This window comes from Dioscorea cayenensis, chromosome 18 (assembly GCF_009730915.1).
Source record: "Dioscorea cayenensis subsp. rotundata cultivar TDr96_F1 chromosome 18, TDr96_F1_v2_PseudoChromosome.rev07_lg8_w22 25.fasta, whole genome shotgun sequence".
NCBI classification, from domain to species: domain Eukaryota; kingdom Viridiplantae; phylum Streptophyta; class Magnoliopsida; order Dioscoreales; family Dioscoreaceae; genus Dioscorea; species Dioscorea cayenensis.
In genome coordinates, this window is record NC_052488.1 from 9,183,972 (window position 1) to 9,200,953 (window position 16,982).

At 34.8% G+C, this 16,982-nt stretch overlaps 1 protein-coding gene across 1 annotated transcript; it reads right to left on the bottom strand.

Moving 5' to 3' along the window:
* Positions 1–12,596: 12,596 nt before the first annotated feature.
* On the bottom strand, positions 12,597–13,994 carry LOC120281724 (probable transcription factor At3g04930). Its single transcript, XM_039288420.1, has one exon. The coding sequence runs from the start codon at positions 13,842–13,844 to the stop codon at positions 12,816–12,818; it is 1,029 nt and encodes a 342-aa protein (XP_039144354.1). The 5' UTR covers positions 13,845–13,994; the 3' UTR covers positions 12,597–12,815.
* Positions 13,995–16,982: the final 2,988 nt, after the last annotated feature.

Below are 16,982 nucleotides of genomic sequence, written 5' to 3' on the forward strand. Positions count from 1 at the left end.
AAAGTGAATGCAAAAACTCCATAAAGATAACCCCCTTGCTTTCCTTGGTGATGGTCTTGAGGAGCCGCTTCTTCTTCTCCAAAGATTCCTCCGTCAAGCCTAGGGCACACCTCGCCGAATCAATGCCTTCGAAAGCTCCCCCAATAACTCTCCTCCGAAGGAAATCGATGTTGAATGCCTTAGAAACGCTCCAAAATCCCAGTAAAAACCTCCTCAAGCCCTAGCTACACTCTCTCCAAAAGATAGGCAAAAAATCCCTAAAACAAAAACTTTGAAACGGTATTTAAAGGGCTGAAATCAGGATTTCACACGCCCCTGTGGAAATTCCACACAGACGTGTGAACTGTGGAAATTCCACACGCCCCTGTGGAAATTCCACACATACGTGTGAATTTTCTGCACGCTATAAACAGTAATTGCTACAGTACTTTGCTACGGTGAATTGCTATGGTAAACTGCTAAAGTACTACCGAAATCTTCTTCTTCTATTGAGGTCGCATTGTTGGGCACACATTTATCCGGTAAATCATGTCGCATATTCACTTTCAAACACATTAACAAACTTCTTGACAATACTACACAAGTTGGAGCATATGTGTGTGACTAACTGCCTTCGTGCCCCTCCATTTTGTAGATTTACTTGCACATTTTGGAGGGTGGCACACACCCATATGCCTATGATCACAACTTGTGCCTTGGTCCTTGTTTGGTACAAGGAATTCCTCAAAAATCGCGTTCATGATCTATTTTTGCTTCCTTTCTTCCAACTCTGTCTCCACAACTCTAAATGCATAAAAAAAACACAGATACACACGAATGAGCCATAAAAACTGATAAAAGTGATGCTCTATGTAAGAAAAGTATACTTAATAATATTTATACTCAAACACTCATCACATCTTTAATACTCTTTGGAATTTCCACATGTGAGAGTTGAGTGATGAAAGCATGAAAAGAAGGAGATAATTTTTTGTATGATACAAAATTAGACAATGGATATAGAGGACGCCTAGTGCATGCTCTGGTTTCTTTTATGAGAGCAATAGGTAAATCAAGATCATTATTTTTTAGGAAGTGGATTCAAACATGGAATTTCAGAGTTTGGCAACAAGGCTTTTTCTTGACTATGCTGCAAGTTATCAGACAATTCTCCCAATTTTGGTTCTCTTCTTGAGTAAACTATTCCAAATACGTTCATAGTATTATTTTCAGTGCTAGTTGGATTGATATTAGGCGAATCCATATTTTCATTACTTAAAACACTAGAAGAATTATTTTCTTGAAGATCCATAATATCAAACCCGCCAAAATTTTTTTGTAAATCAGACCCATTCCTTCGAGAATCCTAGGTCCCATTTAAAAGAGTTTAAAAAAAATCTGATAATGTAATGGTATTTTTATTATTATGCCAAAAAAATTCAAGAATGTCTTCTCAAATCAAACACAAGAATATTACTTTTCCATTAATTCAATTAGATGTTCCTATGTACACCAACCAAATAGATGTTACTTTCCTTACCATCACTTTCCCATCAATTAAATTGGTTATATGATTTTTGACTCTTTGATAATCCAAAGAGGTGGGAAGGTAAAAAGTTACACTTCCATTACTTTTTGATTCTTGGATGTCAAAAGTGGTATACGAAAGTATAACATGATTTAAATCAAATTTGTTTATAATTTTATTAAAAGTTTGTGTATAAAAAATTACTTCTAAAATTTCATTTACATGTGTATATATTGTTAAAATATTATCATGGAATGGTGGCTACACATGTAATATATATACATATATATATATATATATATATCTTCACCTAATCCTCACCTAATCTTTGGATTAGGTGAGTTAATTATCATTCACTTTCTCCTATAAATAGAGATGCAAAATGCATCTCTCAGTGTACCATTTTCAGAGAGGAAGTGTGAGGGTGAGAAAGAAAGTGGGAGAAAATAGTGGAAAGAAAAATTAGAGTGTTTGTGATCCTTCTATTACATGAGAGAATAAGTTGGTGTTCTCCTTGATAATAGAAATCTTGTAACTCGTATTTTCCACTATAGTGAAATTCTTCTACCTTGCCCGTGGTTTTTTACCCTAATTTGTTTTGGAGTTTTCCACGTACATCCTGTGTCCATCTTTATTGCTATTATTTTTCAAATACTTTTGCGGTGACCCTGCTCTACCCAGTTTTATAATTATACAACAAATGGTATCATAGGCAGACTTAGGGTGTCTATATATATCTACTTATCGTATGCTCTGTGGCTGCCACTAATAGTGGATCCACATCAGAAAATAAGTTAGATTATTATTCACCCTTTGTAGGAACTAGTTACTCCCTTTGAAGCAGTCTGTGAAAGAAGCAATGGCAGCAAAGTATGAGTTTGAAAAATTCAATGGGAGTAATTTCCCATTGTGGAAGCTAAAAATGATGGCTATAATAAGAAAGGATAATTGCTTCGCGGCCATTACTGAAAGGCCAGCTGAGGTTAAAGATGACAAGTGGAATGAGATCGACGGTAATGCCATTGCAAATCTTCATTTAGCGCTTGCTGATGGAGTTCTATCAAGCATATCGGAGAAGAAGATGGCGAAGGAGATATGGGATCACCTTACAAAGCTGTATGAGGCCAAGTCACTCCACAACAAGATTTTTCTTAAGAGAAGACTCCATACCTTGCGTATGGTGGAATAAACTTCAGTGACAGAGCACATGAGCAAACTGAACACTCTATTTTCCCAACTTACATCATTGGGACATATAATAGAGTCATGTGAGCGTGCGGAAATTCTACTCTAAAGTCTACTAGATTCATATGATCAACTCATTATCAACTTAACAAATAATGTCTCCACGGACATTCTAGTCTTCGACAACATTGCAGCTGCTGTTCTGGAGGAAGAAAGTCGGTGCAAGAACAAGGAAGACAGGTCGGCAAGTTCGTAATAAGCGGAGGCCTTGATGGTAACAAGAGGAAGATCAATGGAACGTGGTGCAAGTGGGAGCCACAATCAAGGTAGATCTAAATCAAGGAGCAAGAAAAACTTCAAATGCTACAATTGTTGTAAGAAGGGTCACATGAAGAAAGATTGTTGGAATCTAAATAAAAAGGATTCCAATCCTCAAGGAAATGTTGCAAACACTTCAGAAGATGGAAATGCAATGGTATGTGAAGTAGCAACAAACATAGGGAAAAGGTTTGCTGATGTTTGACTTCTAGATTCAGTTTTAACTTTTCATATGACTTCCAGAAAAGAATGGTTCTACCACTATAAACCTATCTCTAGAGGTTTTGTGTACAGCTGTAACGATCAAGCTCTAAAGATCATTGGAATTGGCATCATCAAACTCAAGATGTATGATGGTACAACTCGGACAATTTAAGAAGTCCGACATGTGGAGGGCCTAACAAAGAACTTGTTGTCTATTGGACAACTTGATGATCTTGGTTGCAAAATCAAAGTCCAGAACAAGGTAATGAAGATAATTCAAGGAGCGCTTGTATGTATGAAGGGAGAAAAGATAGCTGCAAATTTATATATGCTGAAGGGAGAAACTTTGCAAGAAGGAAAAGCTTCAATTGCCACAAGTAGTCCAAGTGAAAGATGCACAATGACATGACACAGGAAACTTGGACACTTGTCAGAGCAAGGAATGAAGATTCTAATAGAGAGGAATCTACTTCAAGGTCTCACAAAGGTACTACTACCCTTTTGTGAATATTGCATTGTGAGCAAGAAGCATCGACTGAAGTTCAACAAATCTAATTCTAGAAGCAAAGTAATTATAGAATTGGTTCACTCTGATGTGTGGTAAGCACCAGTTACATCCCTAGGAGGAGCAAATTACTTTGTGTCATTCATTGATGACTATTCCAGGAAATGTTGGGTATACCCTATCAAAAGAAAAGCATATGTATTTCAAGTTTTCAAATTTTACAAAACGAGGGTGGAACTTGAATCTGGAAACAAGATTAAGTGCTTGAGGACAAATAATGAAGGAGAATACACTGGCAAAGAATTTGATGAATTCTGCAAGCAGGAAGGCATCAAAAGACAATTCACTACAGCATACACTCCTCAACAAAATGGAGTGGCAGAGCGGATGAACAGGACTCTGTTGGAAAGAACAAGAGCTATGATGGGAGCTGTAGGCCTAGACAAGAAGTTTTTGGGCAGAAGCAGTCAACACCGCCTGTTATATGGTGAATCGGGCTCCATCAACTGCAATCAAGTTGAAGACACCAATGGAGATGTGGACTGGTAAGCCAGTTGATTATTCAAACCTTCATATATTTGGAATTTCTGTCTATGTAATGTATAATACACAAGAAACTACAAAGCTGGATCAAAAATCCAGAAAATGTATGTTCTTAGGTTATGTTGATAGAGTCAAGGGGTACCGCCTGTGGGATCACACTGCCCACCAGGTTGTAATCAGCAGGGATGTCATCTTCATAGAAGATAAAAAACAAGAGCAAATGGATGGTGAAAGCACTACAAACGAAAGCACAGAGACTACAACATTACAAGTAGAAAAAGAAGCTGAAGCTGCACCAAAGCACGAGGTACAAGAGCTAGCTGAATTTGAAGTTCCAGAAATTCGGCGGTCAACTCGTACAAGAAAGACACCAAGTTGGCATTCTGATTATATTATGGAGGGTAACATTGCGTACTATTTTCTAACTAAGGATGGAGAGCCATCAAATCTTCAAGAAGCACTGAGCAATTCAGATGCATCTCAGTGGATGGCAGCAATGCAAGAAGAAATTGAAGCCCTTCATAAAAATAAGACATAGGAATTGATGTCACCACTACAAGGGTGAAAGCCCATTGGCAACAAATGGGTCTACAAGATCAAGCGCAATAGTGATGATCAAGTAGATCGTTATCGTGCTAGATTGGTGGTAAAAGGATATGCTCAGAAGGAAGGAATTGACTTCAACGAAATATTTTCACCTATGGTTCGACTCACAACAGTCCGAGTAGTCTTGGCGATGTGTGCTACATTCGACTTGCAGCTTGAGTAGTTAGATGTCAAACTGCAATTCTTCATGGAGATCTTGAATAAGAAATTTATATGCTCCAACCAGAAGGATTTGAAGAAAAAGGTAAAGAGAACTTGGTTTGCAGGTTGAACAAATCTCTGTACAGTCTAAAGCAGACGCCAAGATGTTGGTACAAGAGATTTGATTCCTTCATCATGAGCCTTGGATACAACAGATTCAATACAGACCCTTGTGCATATGTCAAGAGGTTTGAAAAAGAAGATTTCGTCTTCTTGTTGCTGTATGTTGATGACATGTTGGTAGCAGGCCCCAACAATGATCGTATTAAGTAATTGAAGACACAGTTAGCTAGAGAATTTGAAATGAAGGACTTGGGACAGGCAAACAAGATTCTAAGGATGCAAATTCACCGAGACAGAAATAATAGGAAGATTTGGCTTTCTCAGAAAACTTATCTGAAGAAGATCTTGCGACCTTTCAACATGCAAGACTGTAAGCCAATTTTTACCCCACTTCCTATTAATTTTAAGTTATCCTCAAGTATGTGTCCTAAAAGTGAAGAAGAGAGGATGAATATCTCTCGAGTACCGTATGCATCAGCGGTGGAAAGCCTAATGTTCGCCATGATCAGTACAAGACCAGACATTGCACATACAATGGGAGTGGTAAGTCGATACATAGCGAATCCTGGTCTACAGCATTGGAATACTATCAAAAGGATTTTCAGATATGTAAAGGGAACCTCAGATGTTACATTATGTTATGGGGGATCTGACTTTTCTGTCAACGGATATGTTGATGCTGATTATGCAGGTGATCTTGATAAAAGCAGATCCACTACTGGATATGTGTTCACACTAGCAGGAGGAACTGTGAGCTGGGTTTCAAAACTACAGTCAATCATGGCTATGTCAACGACAGAAGCAGAGTATTTAGCAGCTACACAAGTCAGTAAAGAAGCAGTGTGGTTGAAGATGGTGTTGGAAGAACTCGGACACAAACAATAGAACATTACTCTATATTGTGATAACCAGAGTGCATTGCATCTTGCAAGAAAACCTTCATTTCATTCAAAGATAAAACATATCAGAGTTCAGTACCACTTCGTCAGAGAGAAAGTGGAAGAAGGAACAGTGAATATGCAGAAAATTCATACAAAGAACAATCTAGCAGATTTTCTGACAAAAGCAATCAACACTGACAAATTTATATGGTGTCGAACCTCATTTGGCCTGGTAGAGACGTAAGCAACATTAATGGCAAGGTAGAAAGAATAGTGTGGAGATCTGATTGACTGTCAATCAAATCTTCAAGTGGGAGAAATGTTAAAATATTATCATGGAATGGTGGCTGCACATGTGATATATATATATATATACATATCTTCACCTAATCCTCACCTAATCTTTGGATTAGGTGAGTTAATTATCATTCACTTTCTCATATAAATAGAGATGCAAAATGCATCTCTTAGTGTACCATTTTCAGAGAGGAAGTGTGAGGGTCAGAGAGAAAGTGGGAGAAAATAGTGGAAAGAAAAATTAGAGTGTTTGTGTTCCTTCTATTACATGAGAGAATAAGTTGGTGTTCTCCTTGATAATAGAAATTTTGTAACTCCTATTTTCCACTATAGTAAAATTCATCTATCTTGCCCGTGGTTTTTTACCCTAATTTGTTTTGGGGTTTTCCACGTACATTCTGTGTCCATCTTTATTGCTATTATTTTTCAAATATTTTTGCTGTGACCCTACTCTACCCAGTTCTATAATTATACAACATATATATTAGGGCTTGTTTGGATGAGCTTATAAAAAAAGTGCTTTTTTTGGCTTTTGTAGAAGCACTTTTGGGAAAAGTACTTTTGAGTAAGTTAAGTGCTTATAAAAAAAACTGGTATTTTGTAGCTTATAAAATAAGCTGTTTTTGGGCTTATTTTACAGCTTCAGCTTATCCAAACACCAATAAACCATCATAAGCACTTAACTTATGAAATAAGTGCTTTTGGATAAGTTATAAGCTGATCCAAACAAATATATAAAGCCCAAAAAAAAAATTATGTTTACATGCATTCCCAATATATATATATATATATATAATATAATCATATGCATATCCCACAAAAATTAAATGACATAAAAATAATCAAGGCATACACAATAAAGAACAATCGGCTAGCTTTTCAAAGAAGATTTCATTGTGTGAAATTTTTTAAATAAGAAAGGTTTTAATTTGTTCTGAATTCGAGAAATCCCATCTCAAAGAAAATTTCATGGAAATCAAAACAACAAAGGACATTTAGGAAGACTTCAAACTTTGCAAACCATTTTTGTAAAACAAACCTCATGAAATCTACAAAAGTGATTTCAACCATCTGCGGTTTCACTTTCACAAAACAAACAAACCCTAATTAACATAAAATTGATAAAGAATGTTATTTATATTAATAATAACTCCAAGTAAAGGTGGGTGTTTCAATAAGATTTGGCTTCACCAATCACTCTAATTTCCTCATCCTAGTAAACAAGTATCACCGGAAAATTGGGGATCCTTTATGGTGAGCAAGATATAAAGAGCCAATATGATTAAAAACGAAATTTATTTATCTTATTTTTTGAAAATAAAATAAGTGAATCCCAAGATTTATATTTTTTACCTAATGTGGCTTATCAACTTATTTGTGGTCAAGTATTTAAACATTAAATTTTTGAGGTTTTATTAATACTTTGCATTCTATTTTACTTAAAAAGTGAAAATATCCACAATTTAACAATTATTATGATTAGATTTCCTAAAACATGTATCAGCCATTGAAATAATAGTTGAGAGGAATTTGCCCCAAATCCCCACAATTTATAATTTACTAAATATTCTTTTTTCTTCATCTTAATAATTATCGTTATTATTAAAATTTAAAAATTATTATTTCAAAACCAAATCTGGACCCTTGAGGCACAGCTGACACAAAAACAATTACAGATGTGTCGGTAGTAATAAATAAATAACAACTTTGAAAGAAAGTCAATTAGGGCACCATACATCATATGACTCACTAGTCTCAGAGAAAAAATTAATAATAAGCCCATAGCAACCATGATTTCCCTAATAAGTATCTTCAGTAACATTTGAAAATAAATAACTGTAATGGAAGAAATTATAGAAAGATTAACACTTATTCAATACAATGATGAACCTTCTCCTAACAATAAACCACATCCCAAATCTTATGAACATAAGAAATATTAATAGCTACAAATTAGATACTGCAGATCATAATCAGCATTGCAACCACCCCAAGTTCACAGAAATGTAAACTGCCTATAGCTTACAGGTATAATGAATTGTCATCAAGGTTTGACAATTCAAATAACAAGCATCAATAAAGATTCATCATGGAAATCAGAAAATTGCACTTCTTCTGTTTCAAGATATATACAACAGCAATATATATATAAATATAGATGAAAGCATATCTGCTGTGCCCAGGACTAATTAATGAATCAAGGTTGATTTGTAAGAAACAGCAATATATATATATATATAGGGTTTATAATTTGCCACTAACACAAGATTAGGACTAATTCAAAACATAATAAATTCAGAAAAAGAGGAAAGGTTGGGTACTAAGTTGGGCAACCTGTCTTTTTTCTGAAACAAACAAGGAAATAACTACACTAAAGAAATAACTCAACAGGGAGGAACAAACAAATAAGGAAATTAATACTTAGAAGATAACTTCATAATCTCAATGGTGGCTGCTGATGGACAAGTCAAAAATGGCCTTCTAAACTCGGCATCTCCTATGCACCAATATCCCGGACTACTAAGACAGCAAAGCCACTAACTTGGATAGGGCTCATTGTAATAGGGCTAGAATGTAGCATATGGCGGGCTGTTTCTACATGATGGTGCACATCAATATCTGTAGTTTCTATTCTCATAATGAGCATATTTTAAAGATTTGATATGAATTCTACACATTCTTGAATCTAATAATAATTTCTATTCATATACATAAACAAGAAGTCAACATAGAAATAAATTGAATGTCTTGTTAGATAGTTCTCTGGTTTAGTAATGACATGTTTGAAACTTACCAATCATTTCCTTTCAAAATTATGCAAGTTATATTTCAGAACAAGGACTAAATTTGTCACAGCTTATGCTTAAAAAGCATCTAATAAATCCTGAAAACTATGTTCAATTAATTAGGAGAAATAACAAAAGAATGAAATGTAATGGAACAGAAAAAACAAAAGAAACACATAAGTGGCATGATTCAAATCATATTTCAACAAAATTTCTTCCCATATAGGGTTTCACATAATCAATTTTTTTTTTTCTTTGCTTTTGAATGTATCAAGTTATTAACTTGTTTCAGGTTTATAAATGCAAAACACTTAGCTTGCATATAGTAAATCTTCTGTTGATGGCATACATCGGGATAAGATTGACAACACTAAATAACAATTTTGACACTAAATTATTGCACAAATATGTATGACAACACAGAGTTTGACTATAGTATCAAGCAAAATGTCAACTCTTCAAGTTTGTATGAAATAAATTCCCTCTTGCTGGTATATGAAACCCAAACCAACAATTACTCAAGAAACTATCACAGCAACCTCCAATAACATTTCTGTCTAATAACAACAAATTAACTTGTCCTATCAAGACACTATTCACTTCTAAAAGTATCTCTTATTTTGCAATTCAGTTTTTTTCCTAACATTTGTGAAGGAATTGTTTTTCACAAAAAAAATTATTTGTCATCAGTACCACTCAAACCCCTAATTCCTCATATGGAGAAAAAGTGGCCTACCAACTATGCGTGAGTTTTTTGAGAAAAAGAAGTATAAGTTTAAATTAACTAATTAATTTGCTCATGAAAAATTACATGGTTTGATTTCCCACCAATATGCACCACCCAAAGAATTTTGTCACAAACTAGTCAGTAAGTCCAATAGGTTTTTAGTATTCGCTTTTTCAAAAAATGAAATCATGTTTCAACACTTCCCCACCAGTGACTCATAGAGCATGTAAGCAAACATATTCATGCAGATCACAATCACCACTTTAGAGTTTTGCTTTACCACTTTCGGCAATATATCTTCAAATTGAAGAACCTGGTACCATCACAACCAGTGCATGCAGTACCAAGAACAAAAAATACATTAACACGTCACTAAACTCTTGTTTTGTGCCAATTGCAGAAATCAATTACAGTAACAGGAGGGCTTGAGAATGGATACAGTATTCATAATTTTAGAAAAGAAGTGATCAAGACAATTAACAAAAGCAGTCATATGTATGAAGCCCCATAACAATGAACACTTTTATAAATCTCTTCAAACATTGTGAACTACTACTTTCAAACATATAACTGAACATTTCAAACAAAAGTCAAAACACCTGTTCTGATGAATCATGTGAAGGCAAATATTTCTTCATTACTACATTATTCTCTCACAAACAACATAAGGTTAATGCTGAAGAGATGCTTTGCTGGCATACGTATATCAATGCAACCAAAATATATCTAGCAAGAAGAATTATGTGGCCATGAAATGGAAGAAATGTTTCTTATCTCAAACATTTCCCTTCAAAGGAACTTTCCTTTTCCAATGTTGTAAAGTTTTTCCCATCATGGAAGTACACCACATCCATAAGTTCCAACTTCCAATTTAGTAGAAACTTTAGCAGGAAGACAGTTGAATTCTTGCAATAGATCAATTCTTTCAAAACGTAACAGAAGATCAGATTGTGTTTTATTTTAATTTTCCAGAGTTTGTCACTCATGGCTTGGACCAACTAAACCACAAAAAAAAAAAGGCAAAACTTTCTGAAAACTCAATTAAACTCCAATAAAATAAAAACAAGACAGTAAATCATACAGATCTTTTCCTTTTACAAAACATATTGCACATTAAATTCCTAAACCCCTTTCCTCAAACTGTGTGTGCGTCTCTTTATGGTATAGATACAGATACAAACATTATATATAGGACAAAATTCATTTTGCCTTATTGTATTGCGCTATTATTAAGCCGATCCCAAAATTTTCATTTTTTCGCATGCCCCATGGTACTTTTCTTGGGTCACTTTTTGACAGAGGGCAAGGACAAATCTACAATTTGGACTAATGATGAAGGATAAATGGAAGCTTGTGTTGAAATGATACGTCACATCAACAATTTCCGTGTAAGCATGTAAATGTGGAGTGAATAAGCAAATATGACCTGCCACATCCACAAACACATTTGAATTGGGTGTAATTTGACAACCACCACAAAAATTGAGGGATTGAAGTGATAAGAAGATTAACTCATGGATGTAAAATAACAACCAGATAAAAGTATATGGAGATTAAATGACAAAATATTTTCCACTATTTAGTCATGCTACATGAGATAGAGAAGGCAGAAGGGCAAGCTGCTTGCTAGTAAGGTAAGTCATTTTATTTTATTGTGGTGTATTGTTACCACTAAATCACCTTTAAAATTTTCACTAAATAGTTATGCATATGAGGCAGAGAGGGTAAAAGGTTTTAGGAACTTCAACTGCCAACAAACTTTTCAGGCTTTAGTTGACGGCTCAAGCATTCCTGAAATTAGTGAGGGAAGGGTTTATAAAAGGTTTCTTCAAAACTCTAGGGTGTAGGTTAATAATACAATTTGTAGGTCAAATTCATTTCTTTCTACCTCTTCTCAGGTTTCAACCCAAGTGTTACATCCAATTTATGAAGCTTAGAAACCACGAATTTGCATAGCACGTGGTAAAAATTCAATAACCTTCAGATTAACTGTTTTGGGCACTATTATTTCCTTCTTCTGTTTATGAAATTAATAATGGCATATATCAACTCTCATCTTCTAGAGTTCATTATTCGGATCACAAAGAAATGTGCTAGAGTGACTAATTTGATATAGAAAGAAAATTTGACATAGACTAATTTTAATAAACTAATTTTGATATAGAAAGAAAATTAAAATTAAAATTAAAAAGAACAGTGGTTTCGTTGAGTTATTCATAGAAACTTTGACATAATTTAATTCTCTCCTGAGAGTATATGGTTGTCACTTACACTGCATTGAATTGTATTTCCTTTTCACTTTAATCCATCAACTTGGCAGTAGTTGTCAAACTACAAGCCTTTCAAATGTGCTTAATGTGTAAACAAACTTGCTCCATATGGACAAATTGATTTGAAAATTATTGGAGTGGCAATCGGTTCCACATAGTGCCACGTAAAATTTGACTTCATACATAAGCATGGATTAAAATGGATTGGTAAAAGAAAAGATGCAATTGAAAAATTAGTAACTCCTACATATACATACCCACTTGCATATGTCCCAAGAATTATAGTACACACATACTGTAATAAAATCAGAGGCTTAAAATGCTGTATTGTTTTGAGTTCATGATCAAACAACAAATGGTACAATTACAAAAATAAGTAGCACAATTACATGTTAATAAGCTAGAAATCTAAAGAGCATTCATCCAATAGACAGGCAACAATAAAAAAGTAAAACAGCCAAAAGAAACAAAGACGGGTGCCGAAAAACAAACCACTATCAGACTTGCACAAAAACAAAATAAGATAAAACATTGTAAGACATTATAGATAAATGCTACTAACCATCTCACTGATAAAATAGCAGGACATCTTACAGATTCATCAAAATCTAATATAGAGGGGCAAAAAAAAAGATAACCTAAAGAAGAATCCAAGAGATGTCCAATGGATCTATTTTCCTATACAAGGTTAGAAAGACCAGACAGCCATTTATTAAGTTCAATCAAGGTGTTACATGTTCAAGAACCAACCTCAGACGACGAGACAAGACATCGAGCTCAAGCGCCTGCTGCTCCCTCCACCTCCTTGACAACTCAGTCTCCATATGCTCAACTCGGCGATCATCCAGCGCCTTCTGTACCTCCTTCACACACTCATTGAAAACATCCAAAACAATCTTTTTCACCAAATTCCCTCCTCCATGCGTCCGAATTGTTCCAAAGCCAGTGGCTTCCGCAATTTTAACAGGAAGCGCATTAGGTTTAACCTCCGGCTCATCAGGCACAACCCCATTGATAGCAAGGCCATCGACCTCTTCCTCACCAGCAACAACAACATCATCCTCCTCCTCCTTGGCCAAGATCTGGGGAGGTTCATTTTCACCAAGAAGATTCACAGCACTCTTATCATCTTCCTGGGGAGCAGGAAGAGCAGGGAGAAGGGGAGGAGGTTGAGAAGGAGAGGCAGAGGGGAGTGGGCGAGGGTTACGGCGACGGCGCTTGTTGCTGCCACCACCAGCATCAGGAGAGGAGAAAGGGGAGGTGGCAGCGTAGTCGGGGTGCCAAAGCCGAGTGCAGAGGTGGAGGATGTCGCGGTCATGGGGGGCAAGACGGGAGGGGTCCTGGCCACGGTGGATACGACCGGACATGATGCGGAACTTGGTGCGAAGACGTCGGAGCTTCTCGGAAAGCTGAGAGCGAGTGAAAGGCTGAGCCATGTGCTCAGAGAAGCGATCAAAGAAGAGATTGAGGTCGCGGGGGAAGACCATGGACTGAGCGTGGCAGCCGAGAAGGCCTTGGAGGAAGCGGATCTCATCAGACTCAGACCAGATGCGCTGGAACTTGAAAGGAGGAGGATGGAGGGAGTCGGAGGAAGGATCATCGTCGGCGGCATCGTCGGAGTAGGGGAGAGTGGAGGAAGGGTCAGGGTCAGGGGAAGGGGAAGGGGAAGGAGGGGAGGAGGAGGAGAGAGGAGGGGGACGACGCTTGATGGGGAGTTTACGCGCGGAGGAGGATTTGAGGGAGTCCATCATCGGGTGGGTTCTGTGGTTCTTGATGGGGAACGGATCCGGGGATGGGATTGTGGTCGGGTGGGAAAAGGTTGGGAATTGGGGTTGAAGAGATCGGGATGAGTTTGGGAGAGGGCTTGGCTGGTTTTAGGGATCGGATATGCTTAAAAGCTTTTGTTTGCTTGATTGATTGCATACTAATTATATAATGTTTTTTCAGTTATATGATAATATAATGTAGAAGAGGTTTCTTGGTTTTTGTTGACCGATTGTTTTGTGTTTCCGGGTCCAAGACTTTGGAATTTGGATGGGGGGAGAGAGCTCGGGTTGGTTTGGCGGAGTCAATCAAGCATGAGAGGGTGAGAAACTGACTCTTCGGATATACGAATCGTTATCTTACACGTGCCTTGCACGTGTTTGAATTTTGATAGTATCACCAACAGTGAATTATGTTTTGATTTATTGTGAATAATTTTTTAAAAAAAAAAAATAAGAAGAAGAAGGGGGAATTATGTTTTGATTTATTTAGAATAATTTTTTAAAATAATAATAATAATAATAATAATAATAATAATAATAAGGGGGAAATTTGGTGATACACCTTGGAAAATTTAGAGTTAGATATATAAAACTCATCTAAAATAGATTTTGATGGCAAATCGGAGTTAGTTAAAGTAAAAAAGAATTAGGTCACTTATAAATGATTTAAGTTAAAATCTTTTTATCTGTAACAAAAGATTTAGGTCACTAATAAATAATTTGTATTAAAATTTTTTTATCTATAAAAAAAAATATTCATTGAAAGAGATTTATTATTATTTTTTTAAACTCTCAATATTTTATCTTGAACTAATTTACACTATGTGGCTTTTATGAAACTAGTGGGTTAATATATATATATATATATATCTTGATTTGCAACTTTGATTAATTTTATTTTTTTTTCCTGAAACATATCCAAATTTAGAATTATATATAACTGTTTTTTTAGAAAATGTATCCAAAATTTTCAAAAAAAAATCGTTATTCTCAATAGATATAAATAGTAGGGAAGTCATTAATTGAGAAAATAGTATTGACTCATTCAAATTTCGTTCCTGACCTAAGCAAGACATGGGTTTAAATTTTTTTTCTATCTTATAAAATTTAAATTCATAATCTTTTAATCATAACTTATTCCAATTAATTAGTGCAGAACTTGGACACCAGTCACACAAATTATTATGGCATAATAATGCACACACACACTATTTATTTGACTTCTCAATTGGACTCATCGATTAATTATTAAGGCTTAGGTATATACATCCCTGCTCCAAAATCATTTATGATATTTTGACATAATATTTATTTTAAATCATGATATATTAAGGGAATAATTTGTTGACTATTATGATAATCACATCAATTTGACTGCGTTCACAAGAATAAATCATATGGTTATTAAAAATATGTTGTCCACAACAATTTTACATATTTTTTCCTATGTATTCAAATAAAATAAAGTATTCTATATAGATATACAGAAAAGAATTCTAGACAAATTCAATTTTGACCCAATATTTGGTATTAGTTAAAAAAAAACAAAAAATTACTTAATATGTTCTTTTCTTCTATCTAAATTTGAAATTATATATATATATATATAAAAGTTCCTAACTTCTATGTCTCATATAATTTTCTGTTGAGTGTTAATTTATATTTATAAAAAATTATTGAATCTAAGTTTTTCTAAATGTGGACAAGCCACATCAAATAATATGCATAAACGTGGAGTTACTACCTCAACGCACCTATGGTCTCGCCCTGAGTGAGTTGAGATTTAAACTAACATTCTCAAATGAGGACACAAATACCCTATGCAAGAGACAGTCAGTTTTGTAATATATATATATATATATATAAACACATGGACGGAATTAGGACTCGCTAATAGGAGGTTAAGGGAAAAACGTAAATAAACAAATTCATCCAACATAATAATTGTTTCCAATATAAAATAGTGTGATAGTATAACTTTTAATAAAAACAACCACTATTTGAATACATATATCGAAAAAGCCATAAAACATTTATCCATGCACACTTATACTAGAACTGTCATTAGTATAGATATCGGACATGTGACATATATGACTAAAAGAATGTAACTGCATACAACAAATTTTCATTTTATGAAAATGGCGGGCTGGTTGCAAAAATTTCCTTCTCAATATAGACAATCATATTATTGTTCATCCACTCATCTCCCATTTTGTTGTGCAAGTTAATTTTAACAATATTCAAAATTTAATATTTAATGTTTACAACATTTCAACTCATTGAGGCATTTTTATCAAACACATTGCACTCGTATCACCATAATTCATCCATATTGTATTTTTCATCCACTAAATTTTATACATATATATTCATTTGAAAAAGGAAGTAATACATGATCAAAAAAAAAAAGCAAAAAAAATACTAATGCTAATTATACTCACTATCACTGAGTCACTCGACACTTGTGTGTCCCCTGTGTCTGTATCACTTTCCTCCCAATATTCAGCATCACAATTTTCAATCCTACAACCCTATTGAATTCATAACTTAAAGGCCCTGGCCCTCCAAAACGTAAATCAAATTTCAAGGCACATTTAAAGAGTGATATTAATCACCATATTGCAAATCTTAAGGTAAGGATGAGGGTTTTCTTCTTCAATGATTGGGCTGAGAACTTGAGAGAGGACAGGGCGGGTAAAAGAGGGCCAATGGCAAAGGGGCTTCCCTCTCAAGCTATTGGGCAATCTTCAAGACCTCACCGCTACCAGGAGCTGAAGCCCCCACTAACCCTTCTTGGTTCCCTCCCTACATATACATGCATATATACCTACATACATATACCATTTAAAATTTTGACAATGAGGTGAGAGTAACATATGAATGAGAAGAATATAATGGAATTTGTATTCCTTTATAGTGTTTGGAGGTGAGAGGGACATGAACAAGAAGAATGGAATGGAATTAGTATTCACATAATTGTATATATGTGATAAGTTAGAATAGGTTGATGTTTATAAATTTTTAATATATTTAATTATAAACTTTAATATGTCATTTCCAAAATTATAACTACATTTTCATTAAATTTTAAAAATATAATAATAAAAAAATAATTATATT

Bases quoted from the DNA above. Each gene is read 5' to 3' on its own strand.
- LOC120281724 (XM_039288420.1), bottom strand. From the start codon at position 13,844: ATGATGGACTCCCTCAAATCCTCCTCCGCGCGTAAACTCCCCATCAAG.